The sequence below is a fragment of the Myripristis murdjan genome, chromosome 13 (genome assembly GCF_902150065.1).
Source record: "Myripristis murdjan chromosome 13, fMyrMur1.1, whole genome shotgun sequence".
Lineage (NCBI taxonomy): Eukaryota > Metazoa > Chordata > Actinopteri > Holocentriformes > Holocentridae > Myripristis > Myripristis murdjan.
Genome location: NC_043992.1, coordinates 14,380,843 through 14,406,419, shown reverse-complemented (window position 1 = coordinate 14,406,419; position 25,577 = coordinate 14,380,843). Strand labels below are relative to the sequence as shown.

Genomic DNA, 25,577 nt, shown 5'->3' with positions numbered 1-25,577 from the left:
CAAAACGCCAGAGAACAAATGCTCTCACGGGTGTGTGTTTTCCTGCTGGATGAAGACACAAAAGCCACAAGAGTTGTCAGTGCAGAGAGCATCTCCAGCGAGCCAAGCAAGCTGTGTGACTCAAGCTACCTGCGGAGGGAAATGCTGCAGACAGCTTTGGCTGCGCGCGCGTCATGTTCCCCTCATATCGATTGCAGGATTAACGGTGTTTAGTTTTGATTCGAGCCACCATGGAGGAGTATGCAGCTAATCACTTAGCGTCAGGGCATTAGCGCGAGCAGCCGTGGGTTCGATCACGGCAAGCGGCTGACGAGCTTCTCCTGGGAATTCTCTGCAACCGATGGCCCGGCTTGTTCATCCCCCGCCCCCACCTGCCCTCCTTTAGCCTGCATTATTTGCAAGACGGGAAGAAGAGAAAAGCCCATCCATCTGTCCCCTGGTCTTGTGAAGGGAATGCCTCAGGGGCATGTTTCGCACTGTCAACACATGGACCGCATTCATGAAGAAGGGGTCAGTGTTGTATTTCTATCAGTGAGAGCGTTGGAGGTTGGTGGTGGGGGGAGGCAGTGGTGATGACATGTAGGTGGCACCTCATCGAGCAACACACTACACAGCTGTTAGGAGGTAGATGCTCCTTTAATACCTCCATCGCTCCTGGTGAAAAAGGGTTCCTCCCACACCTGGAGCACGGCGGAGGGCTTGAGATGTCATTAACCCACGACGGTGGTGCGGCAAGGCCAGGGTGACTGATGGGAGGATGCACTCATTCTTTTGTAGCTCTGATGTCACGCAGGTCACCAGTGTGGCAAAGTCACACAAAATGGCGACACACAGCTGTTTTCCTTTTTTTTTTTTTTCTCAACATGTATTCGTGTTTAGTGTAGCATCACAGCATGGGAAAGGATGGCTTTGTGCGACACAATAAATAAAATGATGTCTATACCGTCATCAGAGCATTTAGGTCAGCAGGAAACCTCGGAGTGGCCATGATGTGCCGCGAAAGCCGCAGTGTCTGGGATTTAAAGGTCAATGGGGATATAAGCTGCAAAGAGACTGAATATGTAGGTGAGGACAAACCTCTCCAATTCCCCAGAGTCCTTGTTAGCTGTCATTGTGTTACCCTCATATTTTTTATCCACATTACAGAACACATTTATTTGGGTTACGTACAGGTCCAAAGTTAGAGCACGAAATTAGTTTTTTGGTCCGTAGTGTAATCGCAGTTGCACTTTTCAGTTTCACTCCTGTGTCATTTGTATCCTCTGTTGATATCAGTCAAAGTCAATCTTTCTTCCTGTCTTTCTTTCCTCTCGTTCGTACTTTCTTTCTTTAAGTAGAAAAGCCCCTGTGTGTGCTTGCTTGCTGAAGGAACTGGTGGAGTTATAGGTAATCTCTGGACGGCTTTAAAGTGGAATCTAAACCGAGTTTTAAAATGTTGTCTCTAAAATGTTGCAATTTTCCCGCAATTTACTAGACAATATGCCTGTTCTTTTACAAAATTGCACATAACTAAAATACTTTTATCTGCAAAATCATTCAAGTTGTTTATGTTATAGAAGATGTTTTTTGTAGACACACTTAATGTTTACTGGCTGTTTTTTATGCCCAAGCCAACTCTGTTCCACCACAGCATTAGCAGGCCTAAAATATACATCGGTGGAAATCATCATTGTGCCACAAAGTCGGACTCGGCGGCAGGAGTGACACAATACAAGCCCAGTTTTAGAGAGGACTCTGCCTCTTGCATCCCTGCACAGCGACACCGGCAAGCTATTCAGATTCAAAATGACATGGTTTGGCATTTAAAGTTGAAATTGGACCAACAGTATCATTTTACCCCTCACTGTTGTGACAGTACCAAACTCATGCATATTTATCAAGTCCTAATAGACTAATGTGTTCCCATCTCTCTGGCCCCTGTAAATGATCTCCTCTGAGTGCATCTGGGCCGTTGCTGCACATTCCTGGTTGACAACACTCATGAATATGCATCGCTGTAGTGTTAGCATGTTTCCTCTGGTCTCCCTAGCTTCTTGCTGTCATCCAGAGCCCTCATAAAGATAATTACAAGCTAGCAGTGAATCCAGTCAGTCTTGGCCCTGTTTGCATGGCATTTACAGCATCTTTACCATGCATTTATCAATGTAATAATAATATAGTGCTGTTGACAGACAATAAGTATGTTCTTCAGGAGCATAGTGGGGCCTGTATATTTTTGGAATGATGCAAGTGGGGTTTATCAAGTTGTAATGGCCAAGATGGTCAAGAGGAACACTGAATACAGAAACGATCACATTAATGATTCAGCTGAAAAAAAAAAGTAAATAAATTGCTGTAACATTTGCTTTCCCTAACAAGATCGCCATGTTTTTAAGGTGGTCACATTATGTACTACGATATCTGGTGACTTTTTTTTCTCAGTGTTGTTTGCAAAGTACATACTTCATTGTTGTCAATTGGCTTTTACTACCATTCAGTGAATAATTAAGGTCACTGGTAACTGTGATTAGCACTTGGAACAGAGAAACACTGTTCCTTAGATTCCTTTCACTGAATGGGAGACTAATTATTACTCATGCTCCATTCCCCATTGAACCACATATTATCTTTTTGGAGCGATTTTCTTGGTAAGCCACAGATAATAGTCGTGTTTGGTCTCATTTTCAACTCACTGCTATAGACTCTAGAAAGAGGACAGTTTGTAATTTGAGCTGTGCTGCTGGCCCTGAGTCAGCAAAAGTTCCAAGTGGAGGAGATGAGGCCTGCACTCGCTCCGTGCGCCCACTTTTTGTTGACAGAGAGATGGTAAACAAACGACAAGTGGGCCAGCAAAGTGGCGCACACGGCCCAGGGGGCTCCCACTAAATTATGCCCCTTAATCAGGCCCTCAGCTTGTGAACTTTGTTTTGGCTTGGCACGGGACACGGTCCTGTGCTGGCAGCTCGGTGGCAGCTCAGGTGGTCACTGATCAAGCCTGGCACAGCACTTTGAAACCTGCAGGGGATGTCTGAAAGGGAAAGAACAAAAGAGAGAGAAGAAGTCGAGGGGGAGATTAGCAAAATGACCATGTGTCACAGGAAAGGAGGTTGGAGAACCTCTGCCAAGAACAGAATTAAATGTGTGTTTTCACATCTGTGTGTGTGTGTGTGCATGTGTTTGTGTTGTGCTGTAGCTCAGCTACTTATCCTGCCAATGCTTTTTTCAAGTTAAACGAAAATGAACGTAACCAAGCGCAGATTTTTCAGCACATTAAGACTGACAGTTTTGTTGCACCCTGTACAACATCGCAAACACATCTCACAAATGTATCCCTCCCTGTCTTATCTGTGTCCACAGTGAATAAACACAAGCCGTGGATTGAGACATCGTACCATGGGGTGATCACTGAAAACACTGACATCGTCCTGTTGGACCCTCCGCTGGTGGCTCTGGACAAAGATGCCCCCATCCCCTACGCAGGTATGACACATCACAGCTGTCCAGTGGCACTGCTCATAGCAAGAACACTAAGTCATGAGGACATCAAGAATGAATCAGTACTTAATCTACATAGGGAATCATTTCTACACTAAAAATATGAACTTCATAGAGATGTCATATGATGTCACTGTCCATAGTAACCTAAATTGGCTCCAAGTACTGTAACTGCTGCATCACAGTTTTCTCTTTTTCACACCAAGTGTTTAACCCTGCTCTCCACTTGAACCATTTAATCCAATAAGAAACTCCCAGTGGGCTCTGAACATATACAGTGCTCACATTTCACATTTATTTTGAGTGGAAACTGTCCCAAATAAGCCCCACGGTGGGTGAGAACATCACAAAAAACGAGTCAAACCGGATTAGATTCTTCCCACTTTGTGACCATTCCAGCTCCTCTGACGGGTGCCAGTTCTTGTGGGACAACGCTAGCTGGAGGCTGTTGGCAAGGCCAGCCGCAGCATCTCCCGCCAGGCTGCTAATGTGGCCAAGGCCCCAGCATGGGGCTGCGGTGTGGGGCTGCAGCCCCCTCACCAAGGCCCTCAAGCAAGGCTCAACGAATGAGTGGAGAGGGGGAGTGTGTGTGCGCATCAGTAAGTGTGTGTGCATGTTGACCAAAAGCAAATGTTTTTGTTTGCTAGGTTGTGTGTGTGTGTGTGTGTGTGTGTGTGTGTGCATGCGCGCGCATCTGTGTGTGTGTGCATGCTGGCATGGCCTGAGGGGGCTCACTGTAATGGCCACCCTACAGGGAGAGAGAGAAAAAATGATGAGACAGTAGGGAACGGGCTGGCAGACCAGCATATGTCCTCTGGCTCTTGATGGACTGACAGCCACACACTGAGAACACACACACACACACACACACACACACACACACACACGGCGGACAGAGTGCAAGGGCATCCCTGATTTCATAGATGAGGGTACTAGAGGAGATGGAGAAGTTTCTCACTAAATTATTAATAAACAGAAGCATTAGCATCACCAAACCTCTCTCTCTCTCTCTCTCTCTCTCTCTCTCTCTCTCTTTCTATCAGTTCTTATTTTTCTCTTGTCACTTGTTTCCCCTTGTCTCCACTTCCCTCCTCTGGATTCATGTACCTCTCTCTGCATCTTTCAGCTACCCCTCACACACACACACACACAGACACAGAGACACAGAGCCTGCCCCACTCACCCCACCACTTTTCCCTGACTCCTAAAGCAGTGGTCAAATCTAGCAGCCACGGTTCAGGGCAGAGACAGTTAGTCAGTAATTAGCCGAAGTGAATCCTGCTTTCCCCCTCTAAATTGCCTGGGCAGCGAGTGGCAGGGCAGTGCACAGGTAGTAGCTAAGCCTCATTAATTAGGCCCGACTAGGTTTTAATTACCTCCAAGACACAGACATGTAATGCCTGACTGACAGCGGTCATTCTGCCCAAGTGGTGAAGGCGAGAACCATAATGCGTACAATACGGCTTCGTTTATAAACTCATAAAAAATGACCACCTGTGTGCAACAGTGCTCAAGCATGCAGAGACAATGAAATAGCAACAAAATTAAAGTTGATACAATGTCTATATTTGCCCATAACCTCCACATGCGTCATTTTATGAAATCCAACCCATTGTCATTCCCAGGGTGTAAAATACCTCAGCTTGGTCACACCCCACTGCATCCGATACCAACGCCAAAGGCACCTTTTGGCGGCACTATGAGACACGAGGGATGGTGATGTAGAATAAAGACTGACAAAGTCCATGAAAGGAGGCAGTTGGGATGAATGGCAGGTGTGTATGTCACAGGACCTTCACGTACAAGACCCGAGTTTGATTCCCATTTCCACCGAGACCTTTCTTCTATGACCATGTCCATTTTGTTGCCTATCCTTTCCATAATCTTAATCAAGTTCCCTAATCCCTAATTTCTCTAACCTTAACCAAATGCTTTTGTTGCCTCAACCTAACATTTCCCTCACCTCAACCAAGTGGTTTTTATGCCTAAACCTAACCTTTCCCTAACCTTAACCCAGTGGTTTTGTTGCTGAAACCTAACCATGCGACCCTTACACATGAGAAAAGCGAGAAAGCCCAATGCGTCTCATCCTGATGCGGCAGGGGTGCAACCAAGCTGTGCATTGAATGAAATCAGGGCTCATATATGTCGCTGGTTTCACTTCAAAATAGTTTCCAAAGTTATTTTAAAATGAAAGATTTTTTTACCGCGCCATAACAACATACTGTGAAAATGTCCCACTTGTTTTGGTTGGCGTTGAACTTGGCCACCTGCTGCGTTGGTGCCGTCTGTCAAATGCTAGCTGGGTAAATTTGAATTTGAAATCACGAATTTGGGCGTGCTTCCATCTGTGCTTACATGATTCATTTGTTCAGAACTCATCAGAAAAGCCGCCTGATTCAACATAATTCAGTAGGCAGGACTGATTAGATAGGCCTGCTACATCACACGCCGCACAAATATTTCCCTGCTAGTTTTTACATCATGCCAAACCTGTCCGGTAATCCTGTGTGATTGTTGAGGAGGCTGCACCAGTCATCACACCCACTGGTCTGGAACAACAGGGACTGTGGCACTGCTCTGCCTGAAACCTGGCTGAGAATGACATCAGCCATCACTTCAGCACAACAGTAACTCACAAGCTTCAAAAACACAGCGACAGCATGTCAGGAGTGAAATGTCACCGATTTGGATAGATTCATTGTTTATGCATGTCTGCAGCTGACAAAGTGCAGGCACCTTGCTCTAAGAAGTAAGGAAAATAAAAAAGGGTCGATGGTGCAAACAACCGCCCACATGCTTTCTGTTCAAATAACAGACAACCCCATGGAAACACAAAGCCTAATTTCATGTTGGCATAACATCTGTAGGTTTGGATTATACATATGCCTATGTTTTATTCATAAACCGGGTTGTTAAAACCTCACATATGAACCAAAGTTGGCTTGATCAATTTCGTATGTGTTCTTATGTGTTTTTTTTTTTTTTTTCCCTTTTATTTTTAGTTCAGAAATAGCTACCATATATACATACAAAGTCAGAAAATAAGTAAGAGCATGCATAGCGCCTGTCTCAGTGGCAACTAAGAAAATGAACCCATAAACATGAACCCATGTCAGTGTGACTGTGCTGGAAAACTAACATGAGTTTAGTTTAATACTTAAATTGAGCCTTATGCTTTAAATACATCAAAATACGTAACTTTGTTAGTTGCAGAAGCAGCTGCTTCAAGCAAAAATTCATATTTAGCACAGCGGTATGATTTATGTAAGCAAAAGGGCCAAACATTAAAAATCACTGTTGCGGTCCTTGTAGCCTGGAGGATCTTGAAATATGACTTAGATAAAAAGTGAACTAACGAGTCTCTTTAGCTCCTTTTTTTGATTCTTCCACCCTTCTCTTCCATGATCATTCAGTCGTCACAGAAACATTGACTGGGTAATGTGACTGAAAACGCTGCAGTACTGAGCTATGAATTTACAAGTATGCTACTGTACACTGTAAATTAGTCCAGTTGAGAGCATCAGCTAAACATCTAAGATGCATAATGCATTTTGAAATTTTCACTTTGCCATACACTCAGCACACTCAGCTTGAAAGCAGCCGTCACAAGTGGCGCTATGAACTATGAACTTTGTAGTAGTGGATAATAAGTCAGTCACACTAGCTCGATAGTCCATTAGGTTATAAGTGGATTTTTTTTTTTTTTATAGGAGACTGCTATTCTGCAGTGAGTAGGCTTTTTTAAGTGCTGGGTTAGCAAGGTTAATGGGCAAAAGCTGTGCGAAGCAGCATTATTTGACACAGGTTGGTTAGCTGTCAGTCAGTGGTGGTTTTCTACTGCATGCAAACTGTACACAGAACACACTAAGACAGTTTCCGGCACTGCAACTATTCATGTGTCAATCCTTCACTTCCAGTGTTCCCCAGGGTCCTGTGGCTTTTGCTCATATGCCACTCTAACATCCCATCAGTGCCCTACATACAGTAGAGGCTGCTTAATCAATTGCTCCCCAAACACACACACGCGCGCGCATGCTCGTGCAGATCCTCACCTCACGAGTGATCTGTCATATCCGTCTGTGTTGGCTCCGGGCCACGGTGCAGTTTCTGTTTGCCTGACTTCACATAGAGTTACTCTGGTTAAGGGAGGATCAGCGCTGCCTTGGTTACTTTTTATTCCCCACTGTTTTCTGTAATCATTCACAGCAAATAAGTAGTTGCACTGCTGTTTCTTTCACCTATCAGATTATTCCTGCTGTCTCAGCTGCTGTGTGAGCGAACATCCTGTTTTCTGAGTTCTGTGCATTTTACTCTTCCACCAGACTCTACCTCTCAAGATGTTAATACAAATCCATTATCGTTGACCTCGGCTTTTCTTAAGGGGAATCCAGACAGCTTTCTAAAAACTGCAGGCAATCTCATATCATGATGCACATTCAATCTGCGCCCATAAAGCAAGGTAAATAGCTATGAGTAAATATACAGCCCGGCTAATGTGCTGTGATTAATTAGCCTCTCAGTGTCTGTCTGATTGGGAAACAGATCTCCGGCTAATTATGAAACGTATCTCATTAGCACGGTAGCAGTTACCTTGGTGTTTCTGTGTAGGAGGAAAACCGCAAACACAGTAATGTGTTTATTAACAAGAAAAGGAAAGGAATGTGCTGCATGAGAGGTGAAACATGTGGTGTGACTTGGTAGTAGAATTATATTTTGAATGTGGGGAATTCAGGAATAAATAATGTAACTTTCAGAGGTTAATTAACAGCATCTCCCAGACATCCATCGCAGAATGACTAAAGTTTGAAACGACCTCAAAGTTGTGTCAAACCTGTATTTTCTGCATTTAAGAGAAATTATTTTCCATACACAGACTGCTTATATTATAGCAGTAGTCATCTGCATTAAATCAAATGCATTTTAGTCTTTATATTAAAAGATGAACCCTGAAATGTATGAGTCAGTTGTTGCTATGCTGTCGCTGTATTTCTGTCCTAAAAATGATATCATATCCAAAAGGCAAGCATTATTTAAAGAGCCTGATAGCGGTCTCACTTAGGAGTCTAAAGTGATCTTACCGTGTGTCAAAATGTATCTACAACTCACTTTCATCCAAGCCTTTCATGATTAAAAATAGAGATGTAAAGTTAAAGAGGGAGCTTTTTGATGAGAGGCCTTTTGTGCCTTTAAAAACTAATTTCATGAACTGAATGTTAACTTGGATGGGCCAGAGGGCTACTTTTAATAAGGCAATTTTATTTTATTTATTTTTTTTTTCCAAACAGGTACCACTGTGTCAGTTCCCTCAGAAACCCCCAAGTTCAAAGCTGCTACTTAAAACCATGATTAGAAAGTAACAGATTGAGATAATTTCAGGGGAGAGGTAGACTGTCTAGGAAGTCTTCTCCACTGCAAGGCTGTCAGATGCTTTTCATCCCTTTGTTCTTGCTGTTCAGCTTCTCCTCCGGCCATAACTCAGCTCCACCCTCTTGTTTCTGCCTTATTGCTTGTGCCTTAACCGGGAGCACACCCTCACTCACTTGCTTTTCTCTTCCCCCCTTTTCCAACGTCGCTCCACCCATTTCCACTTGTCAAATCTGATCCAGCCTAAAGTGCACTGTGGGGTTGCCGCTGCGCCTTTCACCCTGCACCAGACACAACACGATCCGCAGCAGATGAATGGTTTTCCCCGTAGATGAATGCTCTTTCAGTGCAATCCAGTCCGATCTAATTAGATCTATTTTTGACATCATTTTTTTTTAGCGGCCAACAGTGGACAGATGGACAGAACTGCATGGCAGCAAGTTTTGTCCAAGAACTTAACTGCAAACACAGCAAACCTGTAAAATCAAACTCAGGCTCAGTGATACTCTTTCTTCAATGCAAACTTGTTTCAAGAGAATTTAAGCTGAAAAAAAAAAAAAAAAGGCCTATCTTGCTTCCCAAATTCAGAGTGCCTTAGACTCTGTTGCTTCAAGACAATGGAGCCATCATCCCGCCATTGTTCACACACTCATTTATTAATGAAGTACTGAAATGCAATCTGCTTCCTCACTGAACCACACAGATGAGGGAAATAGTCTTTGTAATGAGATTTTTTTTTCCTCAGCCTTTTAGCTTTTTGTCTCTTGATGAGTTACAGAAGTGGCAGAGAGGTACAAGCGGAGTTGGTGGCACGACTCGCACCTTTGTTCTCTCAAAAAGTAGCACAAAGGAACGTGTTTGAGGTTTTCTTGGATGTCATCAAACAGAATTTCCAGTCAACTACCTCCCTCGCAGTAGCAGCGACGCTTCAATCACATAGATGCTTTCCTAGTAAGACATTCAGTTCTGTTGATATCATAACCTGATTTGCGTGGCTTTGTCCCACTCAGTACTCTCTGTGTCTGAGGTGGGTGTATTTGCTTCTGTTAACGCTGACTGAATTTCTTCTGTTTGTGCAAGAAATTGAAGTTCTGTTGACTTTGCCAACACTCATGGAAATGACAGACCTCAACTTTGCTCTTGCAGATACTCCAAGTGAATTAATCCTCTTCAAGTCCTAGTATGTCATGACATGAGGAGGCACCAGAACTGAGAACTCATTTAGTGTCAGCATGATGGCATTTGTAGGACTTTTACTTTTTCTTTTCTTTTCTTTTCTTTTCTTTTCTTTTCTTTTCTTTTCTTTTCTTTTCTTTTCTTTTCTTGTTATCGTTGTCTTGATATCACTGTAAATCAGTCCCGTGATTTTTGGGAGTAAATAAAGGTTGAATAAGCAAATGAATGGATGCAGCTCTATACTGTGATCAAACATACAAAGAACTCAATTGCCAGAACAGATATTTTCTATTGTATTCATTTTAAAAAGCAAGTTTATTTTTTTTTTTCCTTCAGGTGATAATATAAATCATATAACATACTAGTAGGCTAATGCATAGGCAATACTTGCTTTTGTGATAAAATTTTGGATTTTGGATTCATAAAGCATTTTATGTGTAGCACTGTAAATAACTGTTCTTTTTTTCACCCCAGAAATGACATTTATCTTTTATTCTTGCAAATGAACTCCCAAACGTCTGTACTGGTAAAACACTATAATTTGAAAATGTGCAACATATGGTGTGAAACCAGGCACCAAATACAGTATATGGTGTCACAACATGTTTTGCTGCACTTCTATGAATAATTCATAAAAGCCATGTGCCATTAAGCAGAGTGAGGGGCGCATCGTGCAACGGAGAACACTTGATGAAACTGATAAAACAGTCTCAAGTGAGAAAGCATGGATGTGTGTGCATCCTGCATAGGTTTGGTGTTGGATTATTTGTTGACAATTGTTATTTAAGTGCAAAGACTTGCAATTAATATATCACCAGACAGTCACAAGGGCTTCTCCTGGGAAATACACACAAGGAGGAGATGGATTTTTAACCAGGTTGTAGCAATCTGAGATACTGTTAAATAAGAGATTTCTGAGATTTCATCCTGAGGCTCGACTCTGCACCGGGTGAGAGCGGCCCACACTTTTGTCAACGGTTTGTCGATATTACATTCATCACTTGCCAGTACATCATTACAGGACTTCTAAGAGTAGGAGGCTTTTGATATACAACTTAAATTTAGAGGACTTTTGGAAACTATCCTGTCTTGCCTTGGATACTCCTGTTTTTCATTGCACCATCTCTGATCTGGCTCACAATCCTGTCTTCAAACTGCACCGTCCAAGTCTCAGTCCTCTTTCCGTCCATGAAGAGGACCTCCCTTTTCTCTTTGAAATCTGACAGCTTCCTCCCGGCTTTAATCCGTCTTTTCCTCCTGTCGGCATTCCATCACCTACTTTTCCTCTGTTTCCTCCGTGGAGCTGAGGCGCTACCCGCTGGACACTCACCCTTTAGCCTTGATGTGTGTGTACGTGCGTGTGTGAGTGTGGGTCACAAAGAAAACAGAAACTTTGATGACGCAGTAGTGAGGGGAAAGCAGGAAAGTTCCACTTATGCGAATCACAGACAGATCAGTTCAGAATCTGCATGTGGATTTGGCTCTTTTAGCGGCCATACATATACACACTCGCATACACTCATTTAGCCTTGAATACACATTTCACAGAATTTCGTTAAATGGGCAGAATCTTCAACCCAGGGCAAGAAAGGATCAGTCAGACTGAATAAAAAAGCAGTGAACTGCCTTTATTAAGCACCACCTGAGACTGCATGGAGAAATCAGCATGTGAATCAAAGAAAAATCTCTTTTTGATAGAAACATAACAGACAGATAGAGCTCTAAATTTAATACTAATCCCCACATGCCCACATAGTTAATTCTCTGATGGCCTGAGCCCTCTAGCTGTGTTTGAGAGCGCAGAGGTTATTACAACATCATTTCGCCAACCTCTTGCTGACGTAACGCGACCTTAATCACCCGACAGCATAATCGCCACAGAAATCATCTGCTCTCTTCCTTAGTCTCCATATTGAATGGATAATGCTAATTTTTCAAAGTGAGACAAGGAATTTGTGCTATCCGGTCTCTGAGGCAATGCTCGCAATCAGAAGCCCACTTTAGCTGCATCAGGCTCGGCTACCTGTCTCTGCCCGCTCTTTCATCTTTTTTTTTTTTTTTGCTTGCCATCACAGTTAATATGATTTTTACATGTTTGCGAACATGTCAAGCAGAAACTCACTTAACTAAGAGAAGATGAGGGGGTTCACAGGAATGAAAATGATTCGTTCTGCATTCGAGAAAGGATGATTAATTGTAGGACAACTACAGACTTCATTTACCAGCATGTGTAATCTGCTGTAATAAACCCTCATCAATGTGGGTGACATAAGGAAAGAAAGTGTTTTTCCATTAAAAGATGATTATCTATGGATTGCCATGTGCGTGTGTGTGTGGGTGGAGGTGAGGGTCATTTTTATCTCAGCATCATTAAGGAATCGATACACTGAACTGTAACACTTAAACACACACACTCGGTGAGTGACGCAGAGCTTTTCAAGCAACAAGACAAACGAATCCTTTAAATAAACAAAGATGATATAAGCCGTGGCAGCGAAGCATCGGTGATAGCTGCCGCGTTGCTCCGTCGAGATGGCAGGCGATATCCTGGAGGGTACACACTGAGGCTGTTTAGCTAAAAGGCCAAGAAATTAAACGCAATGGGTTTACATGAGCTGTTTGTTCTTTGTCTCCCATCAGAGGCACAAACACACACTGCTTTATGTAGAGCGCCTCTGGCAGTACAGCTTTATGGCTGAACAAAGGCGTGGTCTTCCCTTGGAGAAAAATAGTACCACAACAATTTCCTGGAACATTATTTACCCATGGATTACTCTGCCTCTGTGAGGTTACTGACCTCAGACACACTCATACACTTACACACACACAATCATACAAGTTTGGTCCCAATCCCTCAAAACAAGGCCATTAGATTTGAGCCATGCAGAGGAAATACGCACTTCTAAACACGATTGCTTATGAGGCCTGAGTGAGAACTAAATATTGTTATCTGACAGAATGGGGACAAAATGGGCCTCCGGGGGAGAAGTGCTCGCTCCAAACAATTGTCACAGAGGTTTAAAAGGTACAAACAAGATGAGTTGTTTGACTAAGGAAGGATCTGGAGGACATTAGAGTAATTGGAGAGGGAGGGAGAGAGAGAATGGGCCGAGAAGCTTATTTTTACCCCCTAAACCTGGTGTAGGTACTCTTGTAAGTGGCATGTCACAGGACCGCAGGGTGAGGCGCTTACAAAATTACAGGAAATTAAGTGTACAAGATTGGCCACCAAAATCCAATCTGCTTCCAGCATGCGTCATTTTGTAAAGTTGACGATGCTTGGGAACTTGTGACAGTCCAATTAAGGCCATTTGCATATCTGGAGGCTTAAATTATTGTCACCCGCTGGAGCGTAAAATGGAGGTACAACTCAGGAGGAGATAGTGGTGATCTGGACTCAGAGACCACAGTGAAGTCTTTTGCTGGGTGAGTGTGTGTGTGTGTGTGTGTGTGTGTGTGTGTGTGTGTGCAGAGGAAAAGGGGAGACCTGCTTTCTCTGCTTCCATATTTTTAGGCACTATGTACCTCTCTGTCCCACGGTTGACTCTTTCTCCGAACCTCTCTCTTCCCCTCTTCTTCTGTCTTCCTCGTCCCGATGTACCTCTTGGCCCTCGTTCTCTCTAAAAACTCCCTTTCTCACCTCCCTCCTTTGCATTTAACCTCCTCCTTTCATCTTTTCCACCTTGGCCTTCCTTAGGCTGCGTTCAAACTTTCATTTTCAAACAAACGCTGTTCACTTTTCAACCGTTCCTCACTTTTTGGGGGGCGTGTAATTGAAACTTCAAGCCATCTACAAGATGAATGGATAGACTTGCATAGGTGTGAATAGTAGCTGTAAAATGCCCCATTACCAAGAGCAAAGAGTATTTTTTAGCAGCTGGCAGTGAACTACAACTTTTGTGCAGTATAAAATTCTCCTTTATCCCTCTTACTCTTTCTCCATTGTTGCCCGAGGCATGTGTATGGTTTGGCCTTATGCACAGTATAAAAGTATTTTTCAGTTGAGGGATTGAGGCAAGGTCCTCAAATGGCTGCAGGCAGTACATATAGGCCATATAAGGCATTTCTGTCTTGTCTCTTCCTCTCTGCATCCACCCCAGCATCACCACACCACTTCCCTGTCTCACATCCATGCATCAGAGTGCAGCCCCAGGCATTTAAATCACCGTTCAACACAGCATCAGAATGAGTGCACAATTAAAAGTTAGGTGACATCTCGGCATGAGATTCAGTGGATACCATTTTGCACAAGAGTGCTCATGTGTAATTAGTAAGAAGCTATTGTGTAATAAGCTTGGGAAGCGGATCTTGCTCTTTACAAAGTGTCCAGCCACTTACTGGATGAAGATTCCTGGAGGGAGAAAAATGTCTAATTGCTCATAGAATATGAAAGACCCATAATCACGCTGTTGCTCTTTCAACAAATGGTAGCTGCTGTAGTAAATATGTGGCAGCAGTGCAGAGCCTCCCCGATGCTATAAGTTATTCATGACCCCAGTGACTCATGGGTTTGCTACAAGTTTGACTACAACCAGAGAGCAATCACACAGTAGTTCTTTTTGGAGCGTTGGCACTATGGGTATTCTGCTTTCATGACATGCCTTGTTTTGACATTTCATCAACCATATATGTATAAACCTGACCTATTTTTCATTGAGAAATGTTGTTTGTTTTTGTTTTTTTTATCATTTTGTTGTCTCCTGCCTTCAAACTCAAATGTTCAAACTTCTTAGAGATGTGTTACTTTCAAAACAGCACAGTCATCATCAAATGGCATCATCAACTTAGTCCTAAATTTGTCAAAAACTCCACAACAGAGAGAAGAAAAATCCACCCTAAAAACTTTAGCACTAAAAGGACAGGTTTTAGCGGTGTACTGTGAAATTCTGCATCCATTTGGCAGTGTGTTTTTACCTAATCCCCTTTGGATATCTGGCCAAACATAGACAGTGTGACATGACGGGTTCTGAGTATTTTTCAGTCATCTGAGGCATCAACAGTAATCATCAGGTTTTACTGTCAGTCCCTCTCACTCAAAAAGAAAAGGCTTGTCTTCACTCACCATTTTGCACTGACGTACCACAATCATCATGAAAAATCATCGAAAAGGAGATAGTAATTTCTCCTCTGACAGCAGCAGCAAAAGACCACAGCACAATGCAGGCTCAGATGGTGTGTTTGCAGGTCCTTTGTCGGCAGTGTATGAAATGTAATGCCCTGTTTGATGGCTTTTTTGTCATTTGAACAACCAGGCATGGCGTATCACAGCTATATTCTTTCACCATGACTCTTCTCAACTGGAAAAACTTTGGGACCATCCGTCATTTAATGGGTGGGGGACCTGCTTCAGAAGGAGGTATAGCAGCAATTTTTTCTCTCAATTGCCTGTATATTTTTATATAAACGCACGGTAAACAGTACATTTCCCCCCACAGTTAACATGCTACATTTATTGGCAAATCTATCACTTTTTAAGTGATTTGGCAGAAACCTACATTCCAGTGGCCATAAAACTGACTCCATCCAAGAACCCAAGGGGTAGAAAGGGTACTTCATGTTGAAAGTGGGTCTATTCATTGAGTGTGCATTGCTGGGGAGCACTTGTAGGTCCACATAGGGCCAAAAAAGCTCACAGCTGAGTGTAAGCTTTTAGCTGTGACCAGCAACTGGCAGAAGTCTGTCAGATGGTTCCACCAATTTCAATAAACATTACTGCCCATATGCTACTGTGGGAGAGCTCTGCTATAAAGACTCTATGAGCTGCTTTTACTAAGTCATTCTCAGTTTAGCTGTAAAGCCCATGCTAGGTTTGCCATGCCAAAACCACAACTTCAAATCCCGGGTGCATGAAGTCAGCAAACTCCAAGCTGGTCAAAGTTTGCAACTGTTTTTGGTAGTGTTCTTTCTCATCCTGTGAGGTTTGTGCTTGCTGTAGAAATACAAAACATGGAGTGGATTCTCCAGTGTGAAGTAGTTTATAGTATGGGCTAATGCAAGTCCCCTGGTAGAAGGATTTTATCTCGTAGTCTACAAAACAATGCCAATGCAAAGTCGGATTACACACAGAAGCGAAAAAGTCTGCATAAGGAGGCAGGTTGGGGTCAATCAACGCGACCCCAGTCCAAATCTACTTTGAGGCAAGACCAGTGTTTGTTTCGTGTTCACATTACCTTGCTAACATCAGCCATGACCTTTCCCTAAGCTTGACCAAGTAGTTTTGGTGCCTAAGCTTAGCTTAATCGTAGCTTGCTAATGTTAGATTGCTGTTTGTGTGCATGTGCACGCTTTGGCGTGGTGGTGGCATGTAATTTTTCCTTTGCATTGGCCTTGAGTCTGTGGCATTGGCACGTAATTTGAACTCATTCAGTCACACAATGATGCAATGCGTTGCTAAGAAAGACGCGATTATTTCATGTATCTCTGTGTGATCAGGTTGGTCTGTCCTTTTGCAGAAATAATGAAAGAGTCAGATGAAAACACTATGTATCAGTAGTACTGTATATGCATCCTTTCCTTAATATCTTAAAATGAACCATGCCCCCATTCCAATAAAGAATGTGCCGTGCCTTTGTACACTATCTCTCTTTCCACTTACACATGTTGAAAGTCATTCTGAAAAATGCAGGAAATAATTAACTGAGGTAGGAGAGCAGACAGGTTAAGAGAAAGTGGCTCCACTAAAAACACACACTTGTCATCACAAAATAAAGAATGCGCTGAATATCATAAATTGATGACATCTAACAGTGTCTATCTGAGGGCGGATATTTCCTCTAAAGCATCATTTTTTATTAGTCAAGGAGCCGACTGGGTGGTCAATGGAGACTCAGACATTAACTCAGTTATTACTCACTGTAAAACTACGCCCTCCATTAATGTTATCACGGTGAGGTCGGGTCCTCAGTGATGACACTCAGCGATATCCTGGCACATTTGGGCCCCAAAGTGTCCGCTGTAAAAAGCCTTACCTGGCACTGGGACGACACAAAGCTTCTTTAGTGTTATTGAAGGTTGTCTGAGTGTGTGCCAGAACAACATGCATTAACATATGAAAGCAAACGCACTCACTCCAAAAGAGGCGTGCATGTGTGTGTGTGTGTGTGTGTGTGTGTGTGTGTGTGTGTGTTCATGTGAGGGGGCTCGGCTTGAGGTCTCGATGCCTTTCTTCTTAAAAAGCCCGGTGAAAACAGTGGAGAGTGTGTCATCAAAGCATGGCCTCTGTCGCCTAAGCAGACTCATTTACTGGGGTGGCCGACTCTTGATAAGTAATCATCAAGTGTCTGAGGATTTTATCTGGTGCATTTAATCACAGGCTGAAGCTTTACAACCTGGACACCTCCTCTTCTCCTTTTCCTCTCAGCCTCACCCTCCCCAAATAAAAAGGACGGCTCAATTTTCAAGGAGCGCCTTGTGGCTTATCAGAGGTGATATGCTGTCTTCGCTTCCCCTCAGGGCTATAAACTGAATGCATTAGTAATGAATCACTCTGCAGCCCATACCCAAGTGGACAACAATTTGTGTCCATCCCTATCTGCGAACTCAGTCTCTGCCACTGTCCTTATGCAAGACCCAAGGGATTACTGGAATAGACCAACTCCCAGCAGAAAAAAGGGGGAACCTGCTCTTGCATTATTGCCGGCGGGGACGAGAGTCTTGTGAGCCATCTTAATATCATATGTGTGTCAGACGTGCAACATAACCCTGCCCATCAACATTACTGTGGTTTATTAGAGTGGCAGAGTAGCTGACAGGTGAACAATTGTGTTTTACTTATCCTGTTGCCCGATAGTGTCATCTTCATGCTCCCAGCTCATCCCTGTCATTTTCCCCTTGCCTGATCCCTTTTGAGATACTGACGGTTACACCACAGAGTCTCTGCAGTGCACTCCTTCATTGGAGCTGTCATAGTTCATTCAAATGAAAAGCCAGTGGGAAGCACAAGAAGCTAAGAAGGAAGAGGGAGGGAAAAAATGCACAACTGCAAGAGAAAATGAGCGGTTCAGGCTTTTATCATCATCCACTTGACACACAGGAGAGGCGACGAACGCCGGTGATAAAAGAGACACGGAAAGTGATAGATGTGGCTGGAGTGTAAACTTTAATGGCCCAACCTTGGATGGGAGCAATTTGCCGATATTTAATTAACTGTAATGTGATCAATCAGAGTGTTAAAGGATGGAGCTGTACCAGTGGGGCAAACTGCCAGCCAGACTCATCCTATAGCTCATTTAGCCTTGTGAAAGCTCCAAGGAAAAGCAGCAATCAACAAAGCAGCTTGGGGTTGTGTGTTTAGGGGCCCATTGTCACTGCGCCGACAAGAGCTGTATACATCGATAGTAAATCACCTGGGGCGTTCAACCATCTAGTTTGATCTGGCCTGTGTCACACACTGGGCTTTTTCTTTTTTTTTTTCTTTCTTTCTTTTTTTTTTTTTTAGACAGACTGCACAGGATTTGTACGTTTGTAAGATTAATCTGGCGTTTTTGTGAGATAAAACACAGAGATTATCTTTAGCTTTTTTGCTCATGTTTCTTTTTGATTTAAGGTTTTACACGAATCTATGGCAGAATTAAATGACCCACCAAAGACACACCACCACACACACACACACACACACACACACACACACACACACACACACACACACACACACACACACACACACACATCCATAGTTTCTTCCCTCCTGGTCTTTCTCTCTGGTTTTTCTCAACTGATGGTCTGACACAACTTCACCCAAATAACCAAGGTGCATTTAGTAGATGTAGATTTAAGAGGAATGATAACTGCATTGAATAAAACCAGTGTGTTTTGGTATATGGCTTTTATGAAGGCTTTAGAGAGGTGAGCTAAATCCAGTTTAAATATAAACTTTAGTATAAAATTATATATAAAAACAATAATAATACTAAAACAAACCTGTGGAATAAATCAAGAATTGATGTGTTCAGCTATACATTTTCAAGAGGAGTTCCTCTCTAGATGGGACTTCCCCCATGTAAGTCCAGCAGTCTTTGGACTGTTTTCTTTATTTCCTGTTCTCTGTTCTGCCTACAGTAAAGTGATACCTGCATACCGGCTGTCCATTTACCGTGTTCCTCTCCAATATTGGCCATGACAAATCAAAGGAACGGCCTCATTTTAGGGCTCAACCAAGATGGGTTTTTGAAGGCAGACATCAGCAGACTAAATTTTCTTTGATTTGCTTTTACTTATTTATTCCAAAAATTACAACTATTTACTGCATTCTGTTTCCTGCAGAATGGTGTCCTTGTAAGGCACGAAAAACCTCCGAAGCAACATTTAGAGCAAACCTGGCCACTGAAACTCTCCACTGAAACCCAGACTAGAAAAATTCTTTGAATGTTATCAGACTTGTAACACTAGTCGACCACCCACACCTCTTCAATTGTAGGGGAACGGGAATATGTTTGCCCTTAAAGTGAACAATTTATTTACAGCGCTCAGCTGTTGAATGAGTATACAAAATGTGCAAAGAAAATCAAATTTTATTAGAGGTTTTATAGACTGTTCTTTCATGTCTGATCAAGGTGGAGCCTCCAAAATATTTCCAAGGTCAGTACTAGCTTGATATATTAATCTAGTCCTATGTTATACACCTTTAAAAAGCAAGCTTGTTCAGTCTTAAATTGCTTTGAGATGAAATGGATGCAAAAACAAGAACCAAAACATGTATGCACTGTTTTTATCAGAGCTTCTGGTAAATCACACTGAACTCACGCGTCTGTACAAGAGAAAAATCTTGTCAAAACAAGTCAGGAGCTGTATGGGTTATTTATATCTGAAATAAAATTAACATTGTGAATACACAAGGTCACCCTGTGGTCAGAGCTGGGCTTGACAGAATGCCATTTCTGCAGTGCAATCAGACCTCTTGGATAAACTGCAGGCAGCTTATGTTTTTCAGATAACACCATGACATATTTTCAGATAAAACCTATTTTACAGTCGTAGTGCCCAGACCTTTTCTTTCCCTAACCCTCCAAGGTCTGCACATGTGCTATTGTAATTCAAAGCAGTTCCTTTTGGTTGTTCAACAAACTCTGACAAATAGATAAATTAATGAATAAATTCAAATCCCAAACCTGGCCATTATTCTTTTGGACCTTGGACAAAGATCTCAGTGACGCCAACCCTGCTGTCTGTCAAAAATATATTCCATCAATAGAATGGCACCTAAAACTGTCGAGGAAGATAGACAACAGCCTGGGTAAGTGAAAATGAAGTGCAAATTGATGGCATATATTATCCTAACCTCAATTTTCTACTTGACCTTTATAACTCACCACCAAAAATAAGAGCCTCATCCCTTTCTTTTCAGTTGAGCTCCCCATCTATCAGAGGCAAAACTGGTAGACAGTGAGGTTAAAACCAGCGCCCAAAAAAAAAAAAAAAAAAAAAAAAAAAATATATATATATATATATATATATATATATATATATATATATGAATTGTCTAATAAAAGCTTGGCTGATTAAATTAGGCAGGTAATTGGATTCTTGTATGTGCAATAAAATAAAGTTGGATTGTGTGTAATGAAATTGTCTGCTCAAGATTTAGTTTCTTCGCTGCTCTTCACTGTCAGGTTGGAAAGTGAGGAGGGCTGTAGTGACAAGCAGAATTAGACACTAGAAATCAAACAAGGAGGTAGTACAACATAGGTTTGGTGTTCTGTCACCTAGATGGCATATTATCATATTCATTATATCGATTAATAAAGGTGCGATCACATAGCTCCTTTTGTTGGGTCTGTATGGTTTGTTGGGTCTGCTGTATGTAAATGCATATCTGGTTCATTTAAGTTCTCACTGCTGACTTGCAAGTGAAACTGGGCTTGTAATTAATAGCTGCATGGACTCAGAAGTACAGCTGTTTATTGCCACCCTGTCAGGTTGCAGATTTTGGCAACAGACGGGTAGTAAAAGCAAATATGGTTCCAGTCCCTGTAACTTTAGCTAAGCATGGTTGACATGTCTGTGCTCTTTGCCATAATTTACAATCTATAGCATTTATATCACTTAGAATCACAAGAAAAAACAGTGGAATATGGCAGGCTCCGTGTTGGTTCACCAGATAAGTGCATGTACCACTTGTTTAAGGCTGGCATCCTGGGTTTGAATCTGACCTCAGGACATTTGCTGCATGTCATCTCCTCTCTCTCCCCTGCCTTTCCTGTTTCTTCCAACAGTAACTGTTGAATAAAGCAGAAATGCCAAACAATAATCTTCTGTGCTACAGCACACTTTCCAAGCATGAGTAACCTTGCTAAAAAAAAAAAAAAAATCAGCATCCATATCCTTATAAAACCGTAAAAACTTTGTAGTGCATTTCACATTTTGTGGTCCTTTCTTGCACTTGGTTCCGATGACATTTTCACTCAATTTTACACTTGATTACAGATTGCCAAAAAGAGAGGCTGTTCTGAATGAACAAAATGAGACTTTTGCTGAATAAACTGAAGATTTTTGAGATTTGGGATGAAAGGACCCATTCAAAATCCCCACCAAGTTCACGTTTATTTAGAGCCCTTAGTCACAGCTACAGTCTCAAAGGGCTTTACAGGCCCACACTTTATAAAAACAAAATAATAGTAGCTGACCTGGATCAAGACCTGGGCAAGAAAAATTCCCACAAAAGCACAGAAACCAATCCGGCAAAAAATTGATGAATTCATGGGCACGACCACAGCGAGAGGGAAGTGCCTTCCAGGCTGGCAGGTACAGTCTCCCCTGTTGCATTTACATTACACTAGATTTGGTGTGAGCATGCCCTAAGTTGAAGTTGTAATAACAGTTTGTGGGCATGGAGACTCTTTAAAAAACATTGGACTAGATGTGGTTTCTCCATACTGGTCACCGGGGGTTTAGAAAGGCCCGTCAAAATTTGCAGCCCATCAGTAAAAACTAACGGTCAATATGCCTGACAAGAGAACAAGTTTAAATCATTTTCAGTATGCTGCAGTTCCAACAGATTCATTGAAGAAATTAAGGATTAAGGATAATGTGAGTGCCTTATTATGTCTGTCATATATCCCTTAGACACCAAACCAGTTTCTTTAAATTACCACTGTACTTATCTTTAATGATGGTCTTGACGACATTAAGCAAAATCACTGTATCGGAGATATTTTCATCAATTTTACTGGCGATTTTTTGGCCTTGTTGGACCATTAGGAAAGATTTAACGCAAGACTATGCCACTAAAACTGCCTGTGAGCCAGCTGTAGCTTAAAATAAGAGGACTGCCTCAAACTACACCACATTATATTGAATTGAACCTTCAACTACGTCTTTGAAAAAAGGGATTTGGGAAACACTTGGCAAACAAGTGGCCCAATTACTGGTGTAGGAGTTAGTGTTTCTTGATTATGTTTCAACAGTATACTTTAGAGTCCAGTGAGAACTGTGGTGTGTTTTCCCAGAGGGATGACTTGAAGTGGTCTATATGGGTTTCGATTAATTATTTTTTGTGTGTTTTTATGGAGATGCCCTTGGGAAATTGGGTCTTTGTGGTTGTTTTCTCCTTACCTGCTATCGTCATTCCCCAGCGGACAACCCAGGTTGTAGGAGTTTATCCTAATGCAGCAGTTTTATATTGTCGACCAGGGCACTTTCAGCTCAGCTCACCCTTGGGCCTGACTATCACTCTTTCAACCTTAATGACCTGATAACCAACAACCACACTCACACGCACACACACTTACCACCACCACCATAAGTGATTCATCCGCACTGATATATTCCCTGTAGGAGTATGTGTTAATTACACCGGGCTAATCGATACCTTCTACTCAGTGATGGCCGAGAGGCATGCGTGTGTGTGCGCTCCTGTGTGTGTGCATGCACTTGTCTCTGTGTGTGTGAAGCTTCTTTGGGATAAGTACAGTCATTGCACCTGAATGATGGATGATGTGAGTGTTTTCGCCATCAGCAGTGTTTTACAGGCTGTGAGTCCACGTCTTTCCTATTCGACCCAGTGACAGGCAACTTGGAGCCAAGCCAACAGTGGCAGACCTGGACAACTGGACTGACTACTGGGAGGGTAGTCAGACTTGTGCTGAGCGCGCAGAGTAGCATGATGAACTGAGATTTTGTGCACTGTGAACAAACAAGGCATGGGCGCTGTTATGTGTGGAGGCATTTGAGCAACCAGATTGTAGGGTTACGAGCTCAGTGAAATTCAAAGTTTTAGGAAGCAAACATGTTTGAATTTGATACGACAGTTCAAACAGTAAAAAGCAGCAGAGGGGTAAGGTTTGACCATCCTTGCTTTTCAAAGGCCAATGTTTTTTGACTGAAGGAACAGTGCAACCAGAATAGAAGAAAAGCTATTTCCCCTTGTGCATTCTACTTATCCAGATAATTCCTGCGTGATTTGACGAGATTTCTGGTTTGCCACAATCTCGCTTCTCTCCTGGCACCACAGCTGGATTATGGGCAGTGCCCGGGGCCTCAAACTTCAAGGGGGCTTCCAAACTTCAGACTGTGTGCAATGCATAGCCAAAGACTTCCGAAGGAGGTTGAATGTCAGGGGCCTTGTTGCGCACAAGGCAAGGTGACTGCGAGGCCCCAGAGTGCTTATAGTGTGAGCTAACCACAAGGGACCCCAGTCCACTCAGCACTTACAATCTGACAGCCCCGGGCCCCTTGGTGCTCAAGATGTCAGCTCAAAAAGTCAGCCCTCCAGACTCCTCAGTGATTACAGAGTGAGGGCCCCCAGACACCTTGGTGTTTAAAACACAAGCTGACCACTAGGGCCCCTAGGCCCTTCAGTGCTTACAGTATGTGGGCCCCTGGACCCTTTAGCACTTACAGTTTGAGAGCCAACAGGTCCCTTGGCATTTAAAGAGTGAGCTGACCAGCAGGGCCGCTGGGACCCTCGGCATCAGCTCATTGTCACATATGTCAGTAGAGTCAGATGGCTAGCTTTTTTGATGATCTACTGGATGATTTATAGAAGAGGAAGGCAAGAAAGACACCAATATTGGAAAGTTGAGGGGCGCCTCCAAAAGACATGTGCCCAGGGGCCTCACAGGACCATGATCCAGCCCTGCCTGACACCCCAATACAATGGGGCTGGAATTCTGTAGCTCTCGGGGCAAAGAGTTTTGTTGGAATATGCTTCCTGCTGAAGAAAAAACTGTTCATGGAGCTATAATTTGTGCTCTTTGTGGGAGGCTAGATATAGTTTGTCAGTGTTCTTCAGCAGGCGCTAGTTCCCAACAAAACTCTTTGTGCCTGAGGGCTGGTATCTCCCAGGTATCTGAGTCGTTTTTGGACAGAGATATTACTGTTGAGTTTTTCACATGTAAATTTTTGACTGTTTGAGCTCAACAAACAAATACCCATCCAGACCCATAATACTGAGGTGCCAGGAGGCAGGGGAGATCACGGCAGACTGGGAACCTCACCAAATCACAGAAACGAATGGATGAAAGTACTGCATTAGGGGTACGTGGATTTTTTTTTTCTTTGTATTTTGGTTGAATTGCCCCTTTAAAGCATTTTGCAAGCCAGTCTTATATGCCAAGATTCAACATCTTCAAATTTCATAATTTCCAAGCCAAAAAAAAAAAAAGAAAAGAAAAGAAAAAAGAAAACAGACAAGTTTTGTGTTTTGTGCATAGATTTATTCTTGGCAGGGTGGAATAACCTCTGAAACAATATTCAGGGCCTCAAGAGATTTTTTTTTTTTTTTTTTTTTTTGTCTTTTCAGGGAAACCCAGGCTAATGAAATTCTTTTAGCTCGAGCCCAGAGTTTCTACACTTTCAGATCATTTATAGTATGTCCAGATACATTGAAACAAAAAAATACTGACTAAAAGTTCCCAAGGATATAAACTTTTTATGAGCTTTATATGGCCTGTGATGAGGTTAATGCAGGGTTAGACAGATTTGTTTACAGATTCCAATTGTAATACTAAAGCTGGCCAAGTAGAACAGTCCTACACCACAGTGATAGTTTCTTTGGTTTGGGGTGTCAAAGAGGAAGCTCCATCGTAGTGGCTGACACTGATTGGATGATATCTGATTTTCAATTGAAGGTCAATATTGGCCCAATGCACCATATCAATAAACTAACGCAGCAGTCAAACCCTTTTGCAGGCCACTATTTACTTTACTCAGCAGCATGTGCACTCCGGAACAGGAGAATGCCCAAATGCTATGGTTTATCCTGACATTTCTTATTAAAAGAAAATGTCAGGCTCATAAAACTATACTTTTGCCTCTACAGGCATTGGCCCATGGTGGAACTACATGTTCTCTGGTCAAGATAACACAAGTCTGTGGAAATGCTGTACCCTTTCTAAGACTGTTTGAGTGCGCAAACAGACATGTATGCTGTTATAAATATTTATCTGTCCCTCTGAGATCTGTAGGTTTGATCCTTGTCCATATTCTACAATTCATTTGACTGGATAAGAAGAGAAACTCAGTCTGTAATAACTTCAGAAAAATTCATGCCATGTTACAACACACAACCACCCCCACCTCTGATATAATGGGAAATAAATGTTTCTCTTCTCTCATATTTGGAT

General features: G+C 42.5%; 1 protein-coding gene across 1 annotated transcript in view; it reads left to right on the top strand.

Moving 5' to 3' along the window:
* The window catches only part of LOC115370410 (calsyntenin-2), a 241,943-nt gene that overhangs the window by 86,452 nt on the left and 129,914 nt on the right, over positions 1-25,577 (top strand). Inside the window, exon 2 of the mRNA XM_030067424.1 lies at positions 3,337-3,459. Coding sequence (XP_029923284.1) covers positions 3,337-3,459 — 123 coding nt within the window. The remainder of the gene's footprint in view (positions 1-3,336; positions 3,460-25,577) is intronic.